Below are 16,371 nucleotides of genomic sequence, written 5' to 3' on the forward strand. Positions count from 1 at the left end.
GTTGTGCTTGATTTCAATGACTGATAAAAAACTTGCCCAAAAAATCAGCTAATCAAAATCAGAGTTTCAGAGTTACAGAGTTACGTCACAGTGACTATAAACTCCTTCTGGGGTGGATAACACTGTTAGAGCTGCACTGATACAACAGATTTCTGCTCCAGACCTGAGAGTTCTTTAACCCAGACAGTGTAAAACAGAATCCTTCAGTGATCTAATGAGTAAATATTTCATTAATGAGACAGTAAGCAGATTTAAATATTCACTCAATTTAAGTCACTTCATACCTTGTTGAGAAACTTAAATTGAGCTACTATGAATCTGACCAGCTTCTTATTAAAACTCAGATTCATATTCTAACTCTGATTCTAACTCTGACTCGGATTATGATTCTAACAGATTCTGATTCAAATACATGATTCTAATTTTAATTCCATGTGTAATTCTGATTCTAACTCTGAGTCTGACTCAGATTCTCATTCTAACAGACTTAGATTCTAATTCTGAATCTAATTCTGTGTCAGCCCCTCTGTATCGCGCCCTCCCCTGGGGCAATTCTGAGCTGCCGCCTACAGGCTCACATAAGCTGAGCTCCTCGCCGAAAAGCCCGAGAGGGTTAGGACACGGATCATGGTTTGTTTAGGCCAGCTTCGGTTCTTAGTTCAGGTCCTCGATCAGACCATCCGGCTATCTTCGGATTTAGTGAGGCACTTTCGCTCGCTCCCTGGTTGTATCCTCAACTCTCGCTCCTACTAGGCGACCCTCTTCCATGTTGCGTTTTCAGGTTTGGTCCGCCTAGCTGTTTATGGTTCAGCGGCTGGTTCCCAGCTCTCTTCCCCCAGTTTTGAGTAGTCTCAGCGTGGTTCACGCGCGTCCTTAGTTTCCCTCTTAGTCTCCCCAGACACAGCCTGGAGGTTTTGTTTGTATTTCCCCTGTTTCCCTACCCTGCTCACCCAGCTCCCAGAGTCCCCCTCTCAGGTCTCAGGTGTGCTTTGCGTTCGCCCTTTTGTTTGTCCAGTTTACGTTGCTTTCCTGTTTATGTCCATTAGTTGCTGCATTACTTGCTTTCGTTTGCACTTTTTATTTCCCTTTTTGTGTTATTAAAGTACTTGCAATGGACCCATCTCTGGGAGTGTTCGTCCCTCGGTAACCAGCCATGACATTCTGATTATAACCCCTATTCTAACTACACATTCTAATTCTTGTTTTTTGTGATTCCATTTGTAATTATAATGTCAACTGAATCTTTGATTGATTCTGATTCTAACCCAAATTCATAATTCTAATTGTGAATTCAGTTGTAATTCAGGTTCTAACTCTGAATTTGAGAACTTGAGTTTTGATCTAACTGATTATGATTCTGATGGTTGAGGCTGTGATGGCTTCTTTCTGCTGTGGTTAAAGTTCTGCAGTTTTGTGTGCTTGCCGGTTCTCCTCTGTTAATTTTAACTGCATGGTTGTGACCTCATGCTGCGGTCAGAGGGAGCTAGACTGACCCCCCGCAAGTCAGATTTAGATCATCAAATAACCCCAGTGTCACACTCCAAAAAGAAAACATAAGTGCCTTAAAGGTGCAATAAGTAACCATTTCTATCCCCGTATTCAGAGTTGCGGGTTTCTTTCTGGTGTGTTAATTGCTGTTAGCTCAGATCCACTCAGATCCTGCCTTACAGTCCTGATCACTGCTGCTGAGCAAAGTTCATTTTATTTCAAATTAAATCTTTTTTGACAGGAAAATCTCTTGGATAACAGAGTTAATGTTGTGAACTTCACTTTTCACTCTGAAAGACTCGCAAATGACGGTGCAAATGAGGGTGAATGGAGCTGAACGACTAAAAACTCAAAGTTAAAATAGTGTTTAACCACTTGTCCAGGATCTTCCTTTAATTTGTGAAGGCAGAATGATGTATTTTACTAAAAAGGCAAAGAAAACGTATCTGTATATTTAAATAAATTTTACATAAAATGAGTGCTGACTGGTTGGCGAGCTGACATTGAAGTTATGGCCAGTGATGACAGAACTGCCTTTGCGTTTGATGATAACTATGGTTGGCAGTTAAGGTCCTTGACAGCTAATATGCTAATATTTAATGCGACTACTTTTGCAGTATTTAATATGTACATTATTCCAATAAAGGAATCAGGAAATGAGTGCATTAATGAAAATGATCAAACATTTATAAATTATGATTTTGCTTAAGTGCTCCATATTAACCCATACATTTTGCACTCACATGAGATCAAGTGTCTGAAAAACATGATAAACATTCTCAAGTGGTATTTCTCCTGTCTCCAAGTTCTCTGGAGTAGCTTCCACTACTTCTTAGCTAGATTAGCTTTATAACTCTAGTGTAACTTTTTACAGTGCTGACTGGTGGGGTATAAGTTTATATTACTTATAGCCTCTTAGCTCCAGTGCTAATCGATGAGGTATAAGCTTTCATTACTTGTCTGCTTAATTAGCCTCATAGCTCCAGCGCTATTGGTGGGCTTTAAGCTGCCTGTACTTGTTAGCTTTATTAGCCTTAGAGCTCTACTGCTAAACTAGACACACAAAACATTTCTACATTTAAGTAAAGGAGGGAAATAGTGTAAATGTGAGCTTTCACTTTAAAATATTTTTAAAATGAAAGCTAAAATAATTACCCCAGTCAGACACAGTTGTAGCGCGAAATGCTAATCTGCACATCTCGCGCCACAAAATTTGCCACTCAAATTCCACCTGTGTGTGAAGGCATTGGAGTTAGTGAGCGAGAAAGTGAAAGTGACCTGGTTGCTGTTCGGCTGCCTTGTCACGGCTTAAGAATAGAAAGGCCTGATACCATTTTCCACCAATCACAGCACTCAGCCCCGCCCGCTGGCTGCTTTACCGGCACTGCTAACGGAGTTTCCAGTAAGCTACGTGCTCAGAGAGGCCTGGATCTGTGCCAAATGCACCTGTTCGACAGGTATGTCTCTCTCGCTGCAGGTGTCTATAGTCTTTGTGCCCTTTGTATGGAGACGGTGTCAGGTGTCTTTGTGCCTTTGTGTGTTTTAGTGTGTGTAGGTGTATGTAGTTGTGTGTGTGTGTGTGTATGTGTGGAGGTGTTTTTGAAAGAATAGAATAGTCTTATTCTAGATTCTTTTAATGGAAAGCCATACAGACAAATGCACTTGGTGGAAATCCACCAGTTTTTGGCTGGGCTCAACCAGTCTGTCTCGCTCCAGTTACCCTGTACTTTACACTTTACACACCCCGGCCACTTTATCAGAAACTCCTCCTCCTTCTCTTGCTGGTGTACAGCAGCCAGTGAGTGAGGCACAAGAAAAATAAAGTGGCCAGGTAGTATAAGCACAAGGTAGGTGTTTCTAATAAAGTGACCAGTGATGTAATACAAGAAATGTGTTTCTACTCAAGTGGCCATTGAGTAGAAACCTTCTAATAATAAGTGTTATTATTATAATAGCCAGCGATTAAGCAGAAGGTAGGGGTTTCTAATAAAATGGCCAGTGATGAAACACAAAATAGGTGTTTCTTCTAAAGTGAATCACAAGATATCTGTTTTACTAAAGGGGTGGAAGAAGTGGGAGCACCATGTCGGTGTTTCTACTAAAGCGGCCATTGAGTAGAAACCTTCTAATAACTGGTGTTATTAATGAAGTGACCAGTGAGTAAAGCACAAGGTATGTTTCTAATAAAGTGGCCAGTGAATGTCTAATAAAGTCTAATAAAGTGTTGAATGTTAAATACTGTTGCTATGGAAAAGTCTAGAAGATCTACAGTTTGCACTGTCATAAAGTGACATGCGTTCACAAACACAGAAGAACAATACAGACCAAAGCTCAGACAGTTGATTCACCTGCAGTAGGTAAATGACAGACTGTGGTTTACATAACCCCTCTATTGTGTAGAGAGTGTGTCTGTAGGTTTGTGGTGTTTAACCCTTTGATGTTTACACATTTACCCTTTCAGTTTACACAGTTCTCTCATTTTTTCTGACAAGGAACAAATGTCTCATTATATTGATAATTCATAATTCATTCATTTTACACATCACAGGCTTTTATTTGTACCACTGATTAAACAAATCAATAATAAAAAAAATCCATTTCCAACAAGACTGGAGGCTGGATTTGAAGTGTGGAGTAATTGTAAAGCTTAAGTAATTCTAAAGTGGCTGCTATGGTATTTTAGGTGGTTTATAGGGTGTTGTTGGTTGATTGCTGGGATAGCTTGGTGCATGCCATAACTAGTGGCTAGAGGATATCTAGTGGTTGCTAGGGTGTTGCTTGCTGGTATTCCAGCTGATTGCTGATGATTTGTTAAGTCACTTGTTAGGTGGTTACTATGGGGGAGAAATAAGAATATAAGAATAGATTTGATGGTTTGATGGGCCTACAGTGTTGAGAGTAGGTGTGTGTCGGGAATAGGTGTGTGTGCCGGGGGAAAGGGGACACACACATACACACACACACACACACACACACACTGTGATTGACAGTCCAGACGGCTGCTGAATTTCCGGCCCTAATAATTTTCATGTGTCTGCTTTTTAGCGACATCAGACATGCTCAAATACAGGGTACCAAATTCACCTGCAGCTCATCTTACACCGACACTCACACACACAAACAGACATAGTGTTCTTACACACACAAGAATACTGTTTAAAAAAACTGGATTGGTGACAGTCCAAGTCCATTCTTTGACAGCAACATTAGCCTAGCATCTTCCATTGTAAAAGAAAGAAGCACACATCAGATACCAAACATGTCTTGGCTGAACAACTGAATTTGGGGTCAGAGATCAATTATTATACTTTGATTTTACACCAAACGGCTCCTTTCAGCTACATTGCATGGACTCAAATATTGGGACACCTGCTCATTCATTGCGTTTTCCAAAAACAAGGGTAGTAAAAAGAGTTTAACCTGATTTTGTTGGAGTAACTGTCTGTACTGTCAACAGAGTGCATTGGAGCATTGGAAGATTTGACTGCATTCAGTAATAAGAGAAGTGGTGAGGTCAGGGTGTTGGATGATTACCACCCCATCTCATCCCCAACTTCCCAGCTCATCCAAAAAGTATTGAATGGGACACCAACCAAATTTATACCCCTCTAGCCCACCACTGGCATTGGACATGGTGCCAAGAAGTTGCTGTGTATCTGCCCCAGAGAGCCTAGTTCTATATTTGAACATCTGTTTCAGCAATAAATGCAACCGAAGGTAGCCGAATACATTTATTAGAAGGGGTGTCCACAAACATTTGGACATATAGTGTACACACACAAAGCAATCATAGTGCAATGTGTATTCTAATGTTAATAAACTCTTACTGTTCAGATAAACCGCTCTACAGATCAGTTCTTCTACCCTGTACAGACTTGCTTCCCATTAACTCAACAGACACACACACACACACACACTCATCTTTTCTGTTCTGCAGCATTTCTGTGTTTATTTGAGGAGGAAATCTAATAGGGTTAATCATAACTTTGAAATATCCACGTTTTACTTCAGTCTTCAATTAATATAATCTAATGCCAGGTTTTTAGGTGTGTTCTGTCCATTTAAGTTCCACAGTAATGTGAACACAGAGGAACTTAAAGCTGCTGACCCTTTCCACAGTGGTCCCATTGATGGAGATAGTGGTGTACACTTTCTTCTGTTCCTCCTCTCTATAGGCTGTCTCATCATCATTGGAGATCAGGCTCACGATTGTCGCGTCATCAGCAAATTTGTGCAACACTTGTGCATTCTGAACTTGTGCTAGAAATCATCCTTATATACACACCTAGAGCATATCAGCCCCACACTCAGTAACAAACACCAACACTCTCCAAAAAACATCAACACTTTCCAATAAATGACATCACCACTCTCCAGCATATGCCAGCACTCTCAAATAACATTTCTTTCCAACAAACACCAACACCACTCTCCAACAAACTCCATTACTCTCCACACAAACCCCATACAGCATATGCCAGCACTCTCAAATAATATCCCTTACCAACAAACACCAACACCACTTTTTAACAAATGCCAACACTCTCCAGCAAACACCAATTTTCAACAACAAACATCAACAACACTCTCCAACACATGCCAACACTCTCCAACAAACACCAACAACACTCTTCAACAAACACCAACACCACTCTCAAAAACCACCAACACTCTCCAACAACCATCACTCTCCAGCACATGCCAACAAACACCCACACACCAGTGCTGGTGAGGATGTTGAGTGATGTTCATCTTTGTTGGAGATTATTGGTGTTGGTGCTGTATAGTTGGCATTTGTTAGAGAGTGTTTGTTGTGAAGTGTTGATGCTGGTGTTTGTTAGTGTCAGTCTTTGTTTTTTAAGAGTGTTGGGGAGTGGTGATGTTTATTGTAAAGTGTTGGCTCAGTGAGTTTAACAGATGAGTGCTGTATTAATGTGTGTTGAGATTATGGTTGAGATGTTGAGTTGTTTCAGAGAAGGTCTTTTGCAGCATAGCCAAACATCATACACTTCTTCTGAGCTAAATCACCAGGAGGACTGTTTTTCATGATTTACCCATAGCTGAAAACACACAACAACAGAGGTCAGATGAAGGAAAAATGTCAAAGTCCCTGGTGCTCACCTGGGGAGCAAACTCTGAACATATTTAGTGGGTTCTGCCCTTGGTGTAAGCCAGTTTTTGCTCTCCAGAACTGAGACAAACGAGACAAAAGAGGCTCTCCAACAGAAGGTCTTAAATTGATATTTACTACAGTACTGTCCAGTGTTCCACTACTAGTTCATACATTGGTTTCACCCCATTAGTAACATGGTTCACTCATTCGATCAACAACAGTCTCAGTTCTTTCTGAATAGCAGGCCGCCTGTATAACCATCAGAGCACTTTAGCAGGAGATTGGCAGTGTTTGAGCAGGGCAGAAGTCCAGGGCAAGAGGCTGTTTCCAGTGAATCCCTGTGCATGAGCTGGGTGTGGTGAAGGCTGGGAAAGGAAGAGGATCTAATAAACTAAGGAACAAAAGCCAATAATAAAAACTTCATGCTTTGCTACACTTCACTGTTTCTCTATGATTTAAAATGTACTGGAGAAAATGATGTGTCGGCACTGTAAGTTTCAGTAATGATTTATTCAATAACAGAGAGAGCGAGAGACAGATTCTGTTCAGATGACTAACCAAATCTGATCATTAGACTTACAAAGGATTTTAGGACTATTAAGAGTACGGTAGCACTGAACTGAAGGTCAGTGTTCATAAGCCTTGACACTGACATAAATCTAAAGCATATAAACAATTGGGGGGGGGGGTGATACCAACATTGGCAATAGCATGGACATGATGGACACTTTATATATGTTTATGTAGATTTATGTCAATTGGCAAGAACAGCTTATGTAGGTGTCATGTAGCTTTATGAACACTGGTCTTCAGTAAACTGTCTACTGCTCTGGGTCTGCATTCTCACCACAATATTGTGTGACGGAGGGGTTATTCACAGTATTGCATGCAGGGGTGGACGGTTAAGCAGATTAGTGAGTCCTGATTTAAACAACATCTTAATGATTCGTTTTTGCAAGTGATTGCACTTTTTGGAGAGTGTCACGTCAATATATATTGGGATGAGGGTTATGATGTACCTCAACAGTCTTTTGCAGTGTAACCAAGCACTCAAACATGTCATGTGAGCTGAATTGGATCAGCCAGAGAATCAGTATTAACTCACAGTAAGATCAAGCTGCAGTTCTTCCGTCTTCTCAAAATGTTGGAGGATTCCATAATAGTGCTCATCTGAGGATCAAACTATGAACCCATCGCCAGTGGATATTGCAGCAGGGGGCTAATATTCAGTGTTGCACAGGGGAGCATTTGGTTAACCTGTCATTCATTCATTCATTCATTCATCATCTTCTTATCCAGTTCTTCCTGGTCAGGGTCATGGTGAGTTTGAAGCCTACCCAGAGTTATTGGGTAGGAATACCCCCTGGACAGGGCACCAGTCCATTGCAAGAAACCATTCACAACATTCATCGCACCTAGTGGCAATTTAGCATAGCCAATTCACCAACCATGTGCATTTGGGAGGGAACATACATTTACATTACATTTACATTTACATTTATGGCATTTAGCAGACGCTCTTATCCAGAGCGACATACAAGGTTATTCATATCACAGAGGAGGGCCAATGTAGTGTTAGGAGTCTTGCCCAAGGACTCTTATTGGTGTAGCACAGCATAGTGACCCAGACTGGGAATCGAACCCTGGTCTCCCACATGGTGTGGTAGCTCACTGGCTGATAGTGGTGTTATCTGTTGCGCCATACCAACCACCAACCACCATACCAAGCTCCTTAAAGACAGTGACCACCATGTCACCCATTAACCAGTCCAGTGTACTACATTTTTAAAAAGTCCTAACAATTAGCATGTCTCAATATTCTAAAAGCATGAAAGCACAATAATGAAACAATACAGTAATTCTGAATAGTTGTAAAGCACCAATAACAGCAGCAATGTGTAATTTTACACATTCATACTTGTAGGTTGCATCCCAAGCATGGAAGCACACTAACTAGTAAAAAAACAGTTAGTGCACTTTAAATGCACTTTACTGTACAACGGATGGCCACTGCTGTGTGTAGCCCACCAAAACACTTAATTTGATATGTTAATTGGGGATAATAAACAATTGTCTGTTGTCCAAGTAAGCAGTATTTCAGAAGTAACATCTGACAAAAATGTCAAACAATTTTGGAAGCAATGGAAATTGTGGAAAGCAAAAGCATTCTATATTGTCTATAATGTAAAAGGGTTGTAAGCCATTTTGGTGCTACCTGGAACATTGTTTTGAAAATATTATTTTAGAATGACTCTTTGATCTGTTGTGAATCTTTATAGCCATCGTTTTCAAACTAGTGAAGTCCTTCATGTGAAGCAGAGGGCCCCTGGCTGCAAAACAGCAAAGGCCCTGAAACAGATCCTTGAGGGGCCACACAAGGAAATATGACAAACCAAAACAAAATATGATATCAAGAGCTTTATTTTATAGAAAATGTTTAAAAAAAACACACAATATGTCATACATAGTGTCTCTTCAGTGATACAATTTGAGAAGAAATTCTCATACAGAATTTGTGATTAAATCACAGTCCAACTGAACAGAATAACAATTACCCCACACACAAAATAATAGTCCTGATTTTCAACTGATTGTTGACACCATGGCCGAGCAGAGAATACATGGAATAACCTCTTTGATAAAACATTCTTTATAAAAGTGGATATTTAGTAAAGTTGAATTTTACTTCATAGACAGCAGTTTTGTAAGATTCCTATCTTCATCATGTCAGAGCTTGTTCCTCACCAAAATTGACCAATTTGGCAAAACTCAAAACAGCAAGCATTTTGTTTTGAACCTTCAAGTTTCTGAAGTTTCCCTGGAGTGGCGCAGCCTCTCAGAATACGTCCATTTCAGAAACGGCCGTTTACTTTCAGTAAACACGTATTCGTGGTATTGGGAGTCTATACCGCTTACCAGACCTCATATGAAGGACATATCTCAGCGACTTTTGCTTGGTCACGCCAGCGTGCCCAATGGACCAAAGAAGGGTCAGTCAGAAAAACAAACAAGAATTACACCTTAACAGTATTATTATTATTATTATTATTATTATTATTATTATTTTTGGTTCATAAAACCTACTTTAGCCAAACTTGGCTTACAGTTTGTCTGTATGTCTCTTTCCCATGTTCGGGAAGTTTCTGTCTTTGTACAAAAAAGCTCCTTCTGACCGGAACGCTGTCTCAGCATTAAAGTCCTTCATGGTAGGAGTCTCAAGCTTCTACGTTCAAGTGCGAGAGAGCGTTCTTTTCTGTTCTGAATCCGCAGCTCTTCCTCCATCGTTTTTTCATCTCAATCCATCCATCACCTTCCCTTCACATTCCTACTTCCTCCAGCTTCCAACCACTTGAGTTCTTCCCGAACTTGTAGACAAGTCTGCGTCCGTCCACACGTTCCAGGATTTCTCTCTTGTAGTAGTACCTGAAGGACAGAGAACCGGTGAGTGCACTGATTTTACATGCTATATTCCAGTATAAATGGTTCTTTATAGAAAAAGAAAAGGCATCTTCATAGGATTAATTTAATAAAGTGATGCTCACCTCATGGCCCTGCTGAGCTTCTCGTACGTCATGCTGCTGTTTTTCTTCTTCTGACCCCAAAGCTGGGCCACTGCCTCTGACTTCAAGAACTTAAAGATGCCGTCTCTGCGGTCCTCCCACTTCATCAGGCCCTGGTTCTTCTCTGGGTGGATGAGGATGTCTCGGATGAACTCCCACAGGTGTGTACCACGAGGAGCTGTCGGGTCAGAGAGGAGCGTTAATTAATAACAAAGCCTATTGATCGATAGCTTGTAGCTTGTTGGTTATTGATTGTGAAGACAGCTCTAGGCTTCTTTGTGTGCACACTCACAGTGTTTGTTTTTCTTGGCCTCCATAAAGTGTTCGGATCCACGGCTAAGTTTAGGAGGTCTTCCTCTCTTTTTCTTTTCCACAGGCTCCTGCTTCACGAAGCTCTCTGTGGAAAGAACACGTCAAACACACGTTAAAAAGAGAATAACGAGCTCCTCCAGAAAAGTAAAGTATAGAGTGGGTATACAATGGCTAATAATGTGTCAAAAATTAATAAATCTGTACTCACTTGTTGGGATGGGGTAGTACTCTGGATCTGAGTCACTGATGGTGGATTCTGGTGAACTTGGGTTCAGAAAACTGCCTGAATAGAGAGAGAGAGAGGCTTATTACAACAGGCTTATTATTCACCTACTATTTGTGGGACTTACTCAGTAACGACTATGAACGATTCAGTATTCGTTATGAATTATTCTGTATGTAGTTTTTAATTATTAAGTATCCAGTGTGGATTATTCAATAGCGACTATGAGTTATACAGTAAATAAATAGGCGTAAGAGGTTATGAGGTTAAGACTGGGTAGATGAGAAGATTAGTGGAGAAGCTTCTGACCTGCTGTGGAGCTCTGAAGACTCTCAGAATAAGAGTCATAGCCGTTGTCGCTGCCCGGTGTCAGCTGGGTCTTGTACTCATTGTAGTAGCCAAAGTCAGACGCCTCCTTCTTATCTATAAACAAGCCGAAGATCACCACATTATACTACCGTTAGCATTAGCATGTTATTATAGTGGATGGATCTACATATTCTGGGTCAGTGCTGATGCTTGTAGCACAAGTGGGTTTGAAGGGTGGCTTACCTATGGGTCCATTCTGAACAACGACAGTGTCCAGCAGACCAAGACCCTGAGGAAACCCCAGCAGGAAGTCGTCCAGCAGCTCGTACGTTTCGTGCAGGGTGCAGTTCTGTGTGAGGTCATCCACTGTGGACAAGAACATGCAGAGCAATCAGTCAGTGATTCTACAGTACTTGGGTGTGAGAACTTAACCTGCATACATTTCCTTTTGCTAATATACTCATTTCAACTCAGCAAAGGTTTGCCAACTGTAAAACGTTTTAAATTGTATGCCAGGCAAATGTAAGGCTAACTGTATTTCTGGCTCTCACCATGTTTGGATTTGAGTGCTTCAAGGCTCTGGTAGAGACGATCTCCAAACACCAGCCCAAACATGCCAATCATGGTGTCTCTGCTAAGCTGGCACAGCACAGTGCCATCCATGTTGCAGTACTCCATATTTAGCAAGCTAGCATCGAATTTGCTGTCCTCCACATGGTACTCGATCCAGTCCAGAACGTTCCTCTTGGTCCAGTACTGTGGGTTAACCTGGTGCCAAAGACCTGCAGGAGAAGGGGAACATGTTAGCATGTTAGCAAGGGGGTCGGTAAATGGACGGCAGCACACACACAGATGTGAACTCAGGTAAGTCAGTCGAACAAACAGGTAATGAACTACACATGTGTTCTTCCACTTTATTGGATGTGGGAGGACAGGTTCAGAGGTCAAGATCAGGTTTATTAGCTATAGAGTTAGCAAACAAAGGTTTGGCTGCATGGATGAGAAAGGAGAAACTAGTTTAACTTTTTCACCTGAAGCAAAACAAACGTATCTGATTGGAATCAGTGCCTGTAAAACTGCCACCTCCAGGTTTTAGCACTAGCGCTTAGTGTTGTGCTAATAAAAAGCTTGTGTCATTAAAACACAAATAGAGATGAAAAGGCCGCATTCTTGAGGCCTAGCTGCAGGGGACGTTAAACATTCCCCCTGGTTAATGATTTTTCAGCTAGCAGATGAAGTCATTGTGAAGCCCAACCCTGTCTCGCTAGCCTGTGTGCTTTCCCGCTAAGATAAGACGTTGGCTAACAGGAGTTTCAAATCGTTAACTTGGAGCCTGCTTGGAGGTTAATTGCCACACAGGGCACTTGTTCCCACATCCACAACCTGTAGCCACATGTATGCAATGGTACATATGTTTGCTAAGCTATTTGTTAGCCACCGGATAGCTTTTGGACATTGGCGTTTGGCTTAGGTGCAGAAAACGTGAAGAAAAACTGTACTTTAGTGAAAGTATGGGAACTTTGTCAACATAATATACTTACAAAAAGCTTAACTTCAAAAATCAAACTCAAGTGTACAAATGTTAGCATACTTATATGCAGCATCGTGTTGCACTGATGAGTTTAGATGGGTGCATGACACTTGTGTAATAGTGTAAAGTGGTCTGGTGGTCAGGTATTTTACAATTGCACCAGTGTTTGTTTTTTTATGTCATTATGTTGCCTCAGCGCTTGTACCGTTCACACCAATGATAATTTAGCCAACATGTTGAAATCCTATCAATCAAAGCCAGGTACTGAACTGGACACCCACTAATTAGCCATCATTGAGGTGTTTACCCAACAGAAATGACATCTTAGCAAGTGGAACCAGTCTAAATGGAATCTAATTTGTCTTTACAAGTATTGTTGGAGATTTTTGTGAGATAATTTTGCTTATTATTTGATATGATATCTACTGAAATTGCTAAAAACAAGCTAGTACTAATCTGCCAGCATTTTAAAGACACTTTAATTAGTTAAAATGTCACATCACACCTAGAATTCAGTTAAATACTACAAAAATATCCTCAAAATAAGAAATATTACATTTACATGTTTCACTTCCTAAGGCATGATGTTAAAGCAGCATCGAAGCTGCTAATTACCCGTACAGTGGTTCAGTGGTCTTGAGGCGGGGAGTCTTACCCAGTGATGTAGCGCTGCTGGAAAAGGACAGGTCTGAGAGATGGGGACTACGCAGCAAGCTGGGAACCATCATAGTGGTCAGGGTTGGCTGGGGATCCGTCGGGTACAGGTTAGCATTAGCATTGTTGAGGATTCGACTCAGCTCACTTGAAGCCATTGCGGTTCTGCATAAATGAATTTACAATTATATATGAACAATATTTGAAAATATATTACACCTGTTATGCACTTTCTGTATTTAAAAGTAAAATATATTTGAAATATGAATTGAATAGTTATTTTGTTTATAAGACATTGTAATATACCGATATACAAAAACACAGTTTTTTAAAGCACTTTTTGTATTTAATAAGTGCTCAGTACTTGTTTTACCAATATAAATATAACATCAACTATACCAGTATATTAATATTGTTGTTATTATTATGGTTGTTAATCAGCAAGTAATTTATAGACTAAATATTAAAACTAACTAGTTACTTCTGAATATTAAATTAAATCTTCTATCCTGATTTCAGTGCACAGGTGAACCCCTGTGTGTGTGTTTGAGTGTGTATGTGTGTGTTACTGGTGCACAAAGGTGAGTGCATTACCTGTCTGCCCGTGCAGGTGGAGGTTAGATGTACAGGTCCAATCAGGGTCAAAAGGTCAAGTTGTAGTCAAGTAATCCACTCAGTGTGTGAGGCGCTGCACTTACTTCTCAGCGAGTGTGTGAGAGTGTGCGTGTGTATGTGTGGTGTTGTCTCTTGCGTTTACCTGAGCTGCTTTTACCTGCAGGCTTTTATAGTAGTGGAGAGGGGGCGGGCCAGGTATGTTTATGTGCTGGGAGGGGAATTCCACAGAAACAGGCCTAACACCCCTTGACACACACACACACACACACACACACACACACACAGACACAGACACATGACTAGCACTCTAGCCGCCCCTCTCTCTCTCTCTCAATCAATTTCTTGGGAATTGTTATGAACAAAATAACGTCACCTCTCACACACTGATCTCTCTCTCTCTCTCTCTCTCTCTCTGCCTCTCTCTCCTTCATCTGTCTGTCTCTCGCTCTGCTGCGCTCTCTCTCTAATCTCTCTTTTTCTCTCTATCTCTGTTTTTTTTTTCTTTATTCTCTGTCTCTCTGACTGTCTCTTCTCTTTGTAGCAGGAGTGTGAAAAACATGGAGTTAGCATACAAAACACACACTCATACACACACTGCTGTATTGACATAGCCCCATTTTTCAAACTCTCCTCACCCCTACAGTGTGTGTGTATGTATTTGCACTCAGGCAATGAAGTCATGCGCGCTAATATTTACTGTTTACCCAGTGTGTGTGTGTGTGCAGCTTTATCGCAGGTTTCAGTTTGATGCTGGCTGGGTAATGTTTACTCAATGTTGGTGCTTTTCACATGCAGTCACACACACAAACTTACACACACACTTGTGTATTGGTGTTTTTAAATGTGTGTGTGTGTGTGTGTGTGTTGAATATGGGTCAGTTTAATGAGTCAGATTCTGAAGAGTTTATTAGTAAAGGAGTGAAAGCCAATCTAAAGGTGGAGGTTGTTGTGAAGGTGGTAGTCCATGTGGTTCAGGTGGTGGTGCAGGTGGTGATGATGGTGCATATCTAATTTGTTTTAAATACATAATAAATCAGATATATTTAATTATAATTAAATATATATTCATTCTAAATAATTCATATTTAAATGAGTAAACTGATTTGTTGTTCTTGTCAACAGTGTTTTTGTTGTTGTTGTTGTGTTCCACTTGGCTACAGGTGGTTGGTGTGGCGCAACAGATAACACCACTACCTGCCAGTGAGCTACCACACCAATAAGAGTCCTTGGGCAAGACTGCATTGACCCACCTCTGCATTGACACTGCATTGACCCACCTCTGTAATACGAATAACCTTGTAAGTTGCTCTGGATAAGAGTGTCAGCTAAATGCCATAAATGTAAATGTGTGTGTTGGGCTTCATTGGGTTCTGTCTGTGTGTGAACTTGACCTGTGTTTACCTGTGCAGTGTGTTTACCGTTGTGCAGGAGGTGACATTTAGCAGCTCTCTGCTGCTCCCTAGAGAACCAAGTGTACATGTCTGCATGTCTTGCTCACATAACACTAAGAGGACAATTGTGTGGTTATTTATTTTTAGCGTAGAACTTTTAGCACCCGTTTGATCCTGATCTGAAGCATCTGAAGACAGAACCAAGAGACATTCTGGATCATTTCTGTTGGTCAAATCATCACCAAACCTTCACACAGTCTAGAACCACAATGACTCAAAAAAACATTTCTTTGCCTGGTTAAAAGGTTCTTCTATACTGTGAAAAATGTTCTATATCTTACTAAAATGGGGTTCATTACTGTTAAGTCTGAGAATAACTCCTCATTACTATCTAGAACCTTCTTAGGATGAGAAAACTGATACAGAGTTTCTCTTATGACTGTTACAAAATGGTCAATTCTTGAATAATCATAACATGATTATTTACACAGTATCCTACGCTCTTACAAAAGGGTTCTTCAAGGGTTCTTTACTAAAGGCAGTGGTTCAGAATAGACCCATGACAACTCAAAGAGCCCTTTTGTGGAAGTCTTTGTAGATGATTCTAAATAAAATGTTTAAAGAAATAGCTCTATTTACCCTCTCTAAAGGGTTTCCCTATTGTTGGAAGTGTTAGTCAAGAAAATCTTTTGATACTATAGAGAACCTTTTACCACTGTGGAGCCTCTTAGAACATTTAGCATCTCTCAGTAGAGAAATGAAACTGTTTACAATTTAACCACAAACGTTTTTCCATAAACCAGGTGCAGAACTATTTAGCATCTGAATGGTTCTTTGAGTTTTATTGGCTCTGTATAGAACCACTGGCTTAAAGAACCCTTGAAGAACACCAGTGTACCACAGTAGAAGCAAGAGTGTTCATGTTTAAAAAAGAACCGATCCATCAGAACTGCACCCACCTGGATCCCACCTTTACCCTGCACAGGTGCACAGGTGTGCACTCTGTTGTGTTCTACGCTCTCAATCGGGTTACAGGAGAACCAGGTGTGCTCGAGCAGGAGAGGGTTTACACTGTATCATGTATCCTGTGTTGATAGCAGCGGCATGAGCGGTTTAGGACGTTTTATGTTCTGTAAGAGAGCTCGGTTCTGCAGGTTCTGGATCAGTCAGGTATG

The 16,371-nt window shown here is 40.7% G+C and overlaps 1 protein-coding gene across 1 annotated transcript; it reads right to left on the bottom strand.

The window, feature by feature from the left end:
* Positions 1–9,004: 9,004 nt before the first annotated feature.
* Positions 9,005–13,956, bottom strand: elf3 (E74-like factor 3 (ets domain transcription factor, epithelial-specific)). Its single transcript, XM_072665843.1, has 9 exons — positions 13,785–13,956; positions 13,192–13,355; positions 11,557–11,787; positions 11,249–11,371; positions 11,006–11,119; positions 10,682–10,756; positions 10,454–10,558; positions 10,144–10,339; positions 9,005–10,024 (listed from the first exon to the last, which is right to left on the bottom strand). The coding sequence occupies exons 2-9, from the start codon at positions 13,346–13,348 to the stop codon at positions 9,919–9,921; spliced, it is 1,107 nt and encodes a 368-aa protein (XP_072521944.1). The 5' UTR covers positions 13,349–13,355; positions 13,785–13,956; the 3' UTR covers positions 9,005–9,918.
* Between the last annotated feature and the right edge of the window lie 2,415 nt (positions 13,957–16,371).

This window comes from Salminus brasiliensis, chromosome 21 (assembly GCF_030463535.1).
Source record: "Salminus brasiliensis chromosome 21, fSalBra1.hap2, whole genome shotgun sequence".
Classification (NCBI taxonomy): Eukaryota; Metazoa; Chordata; class Actinopteri; order Characiformes; family Bryconidae; genus Salminus; species Salminus brasiliensis.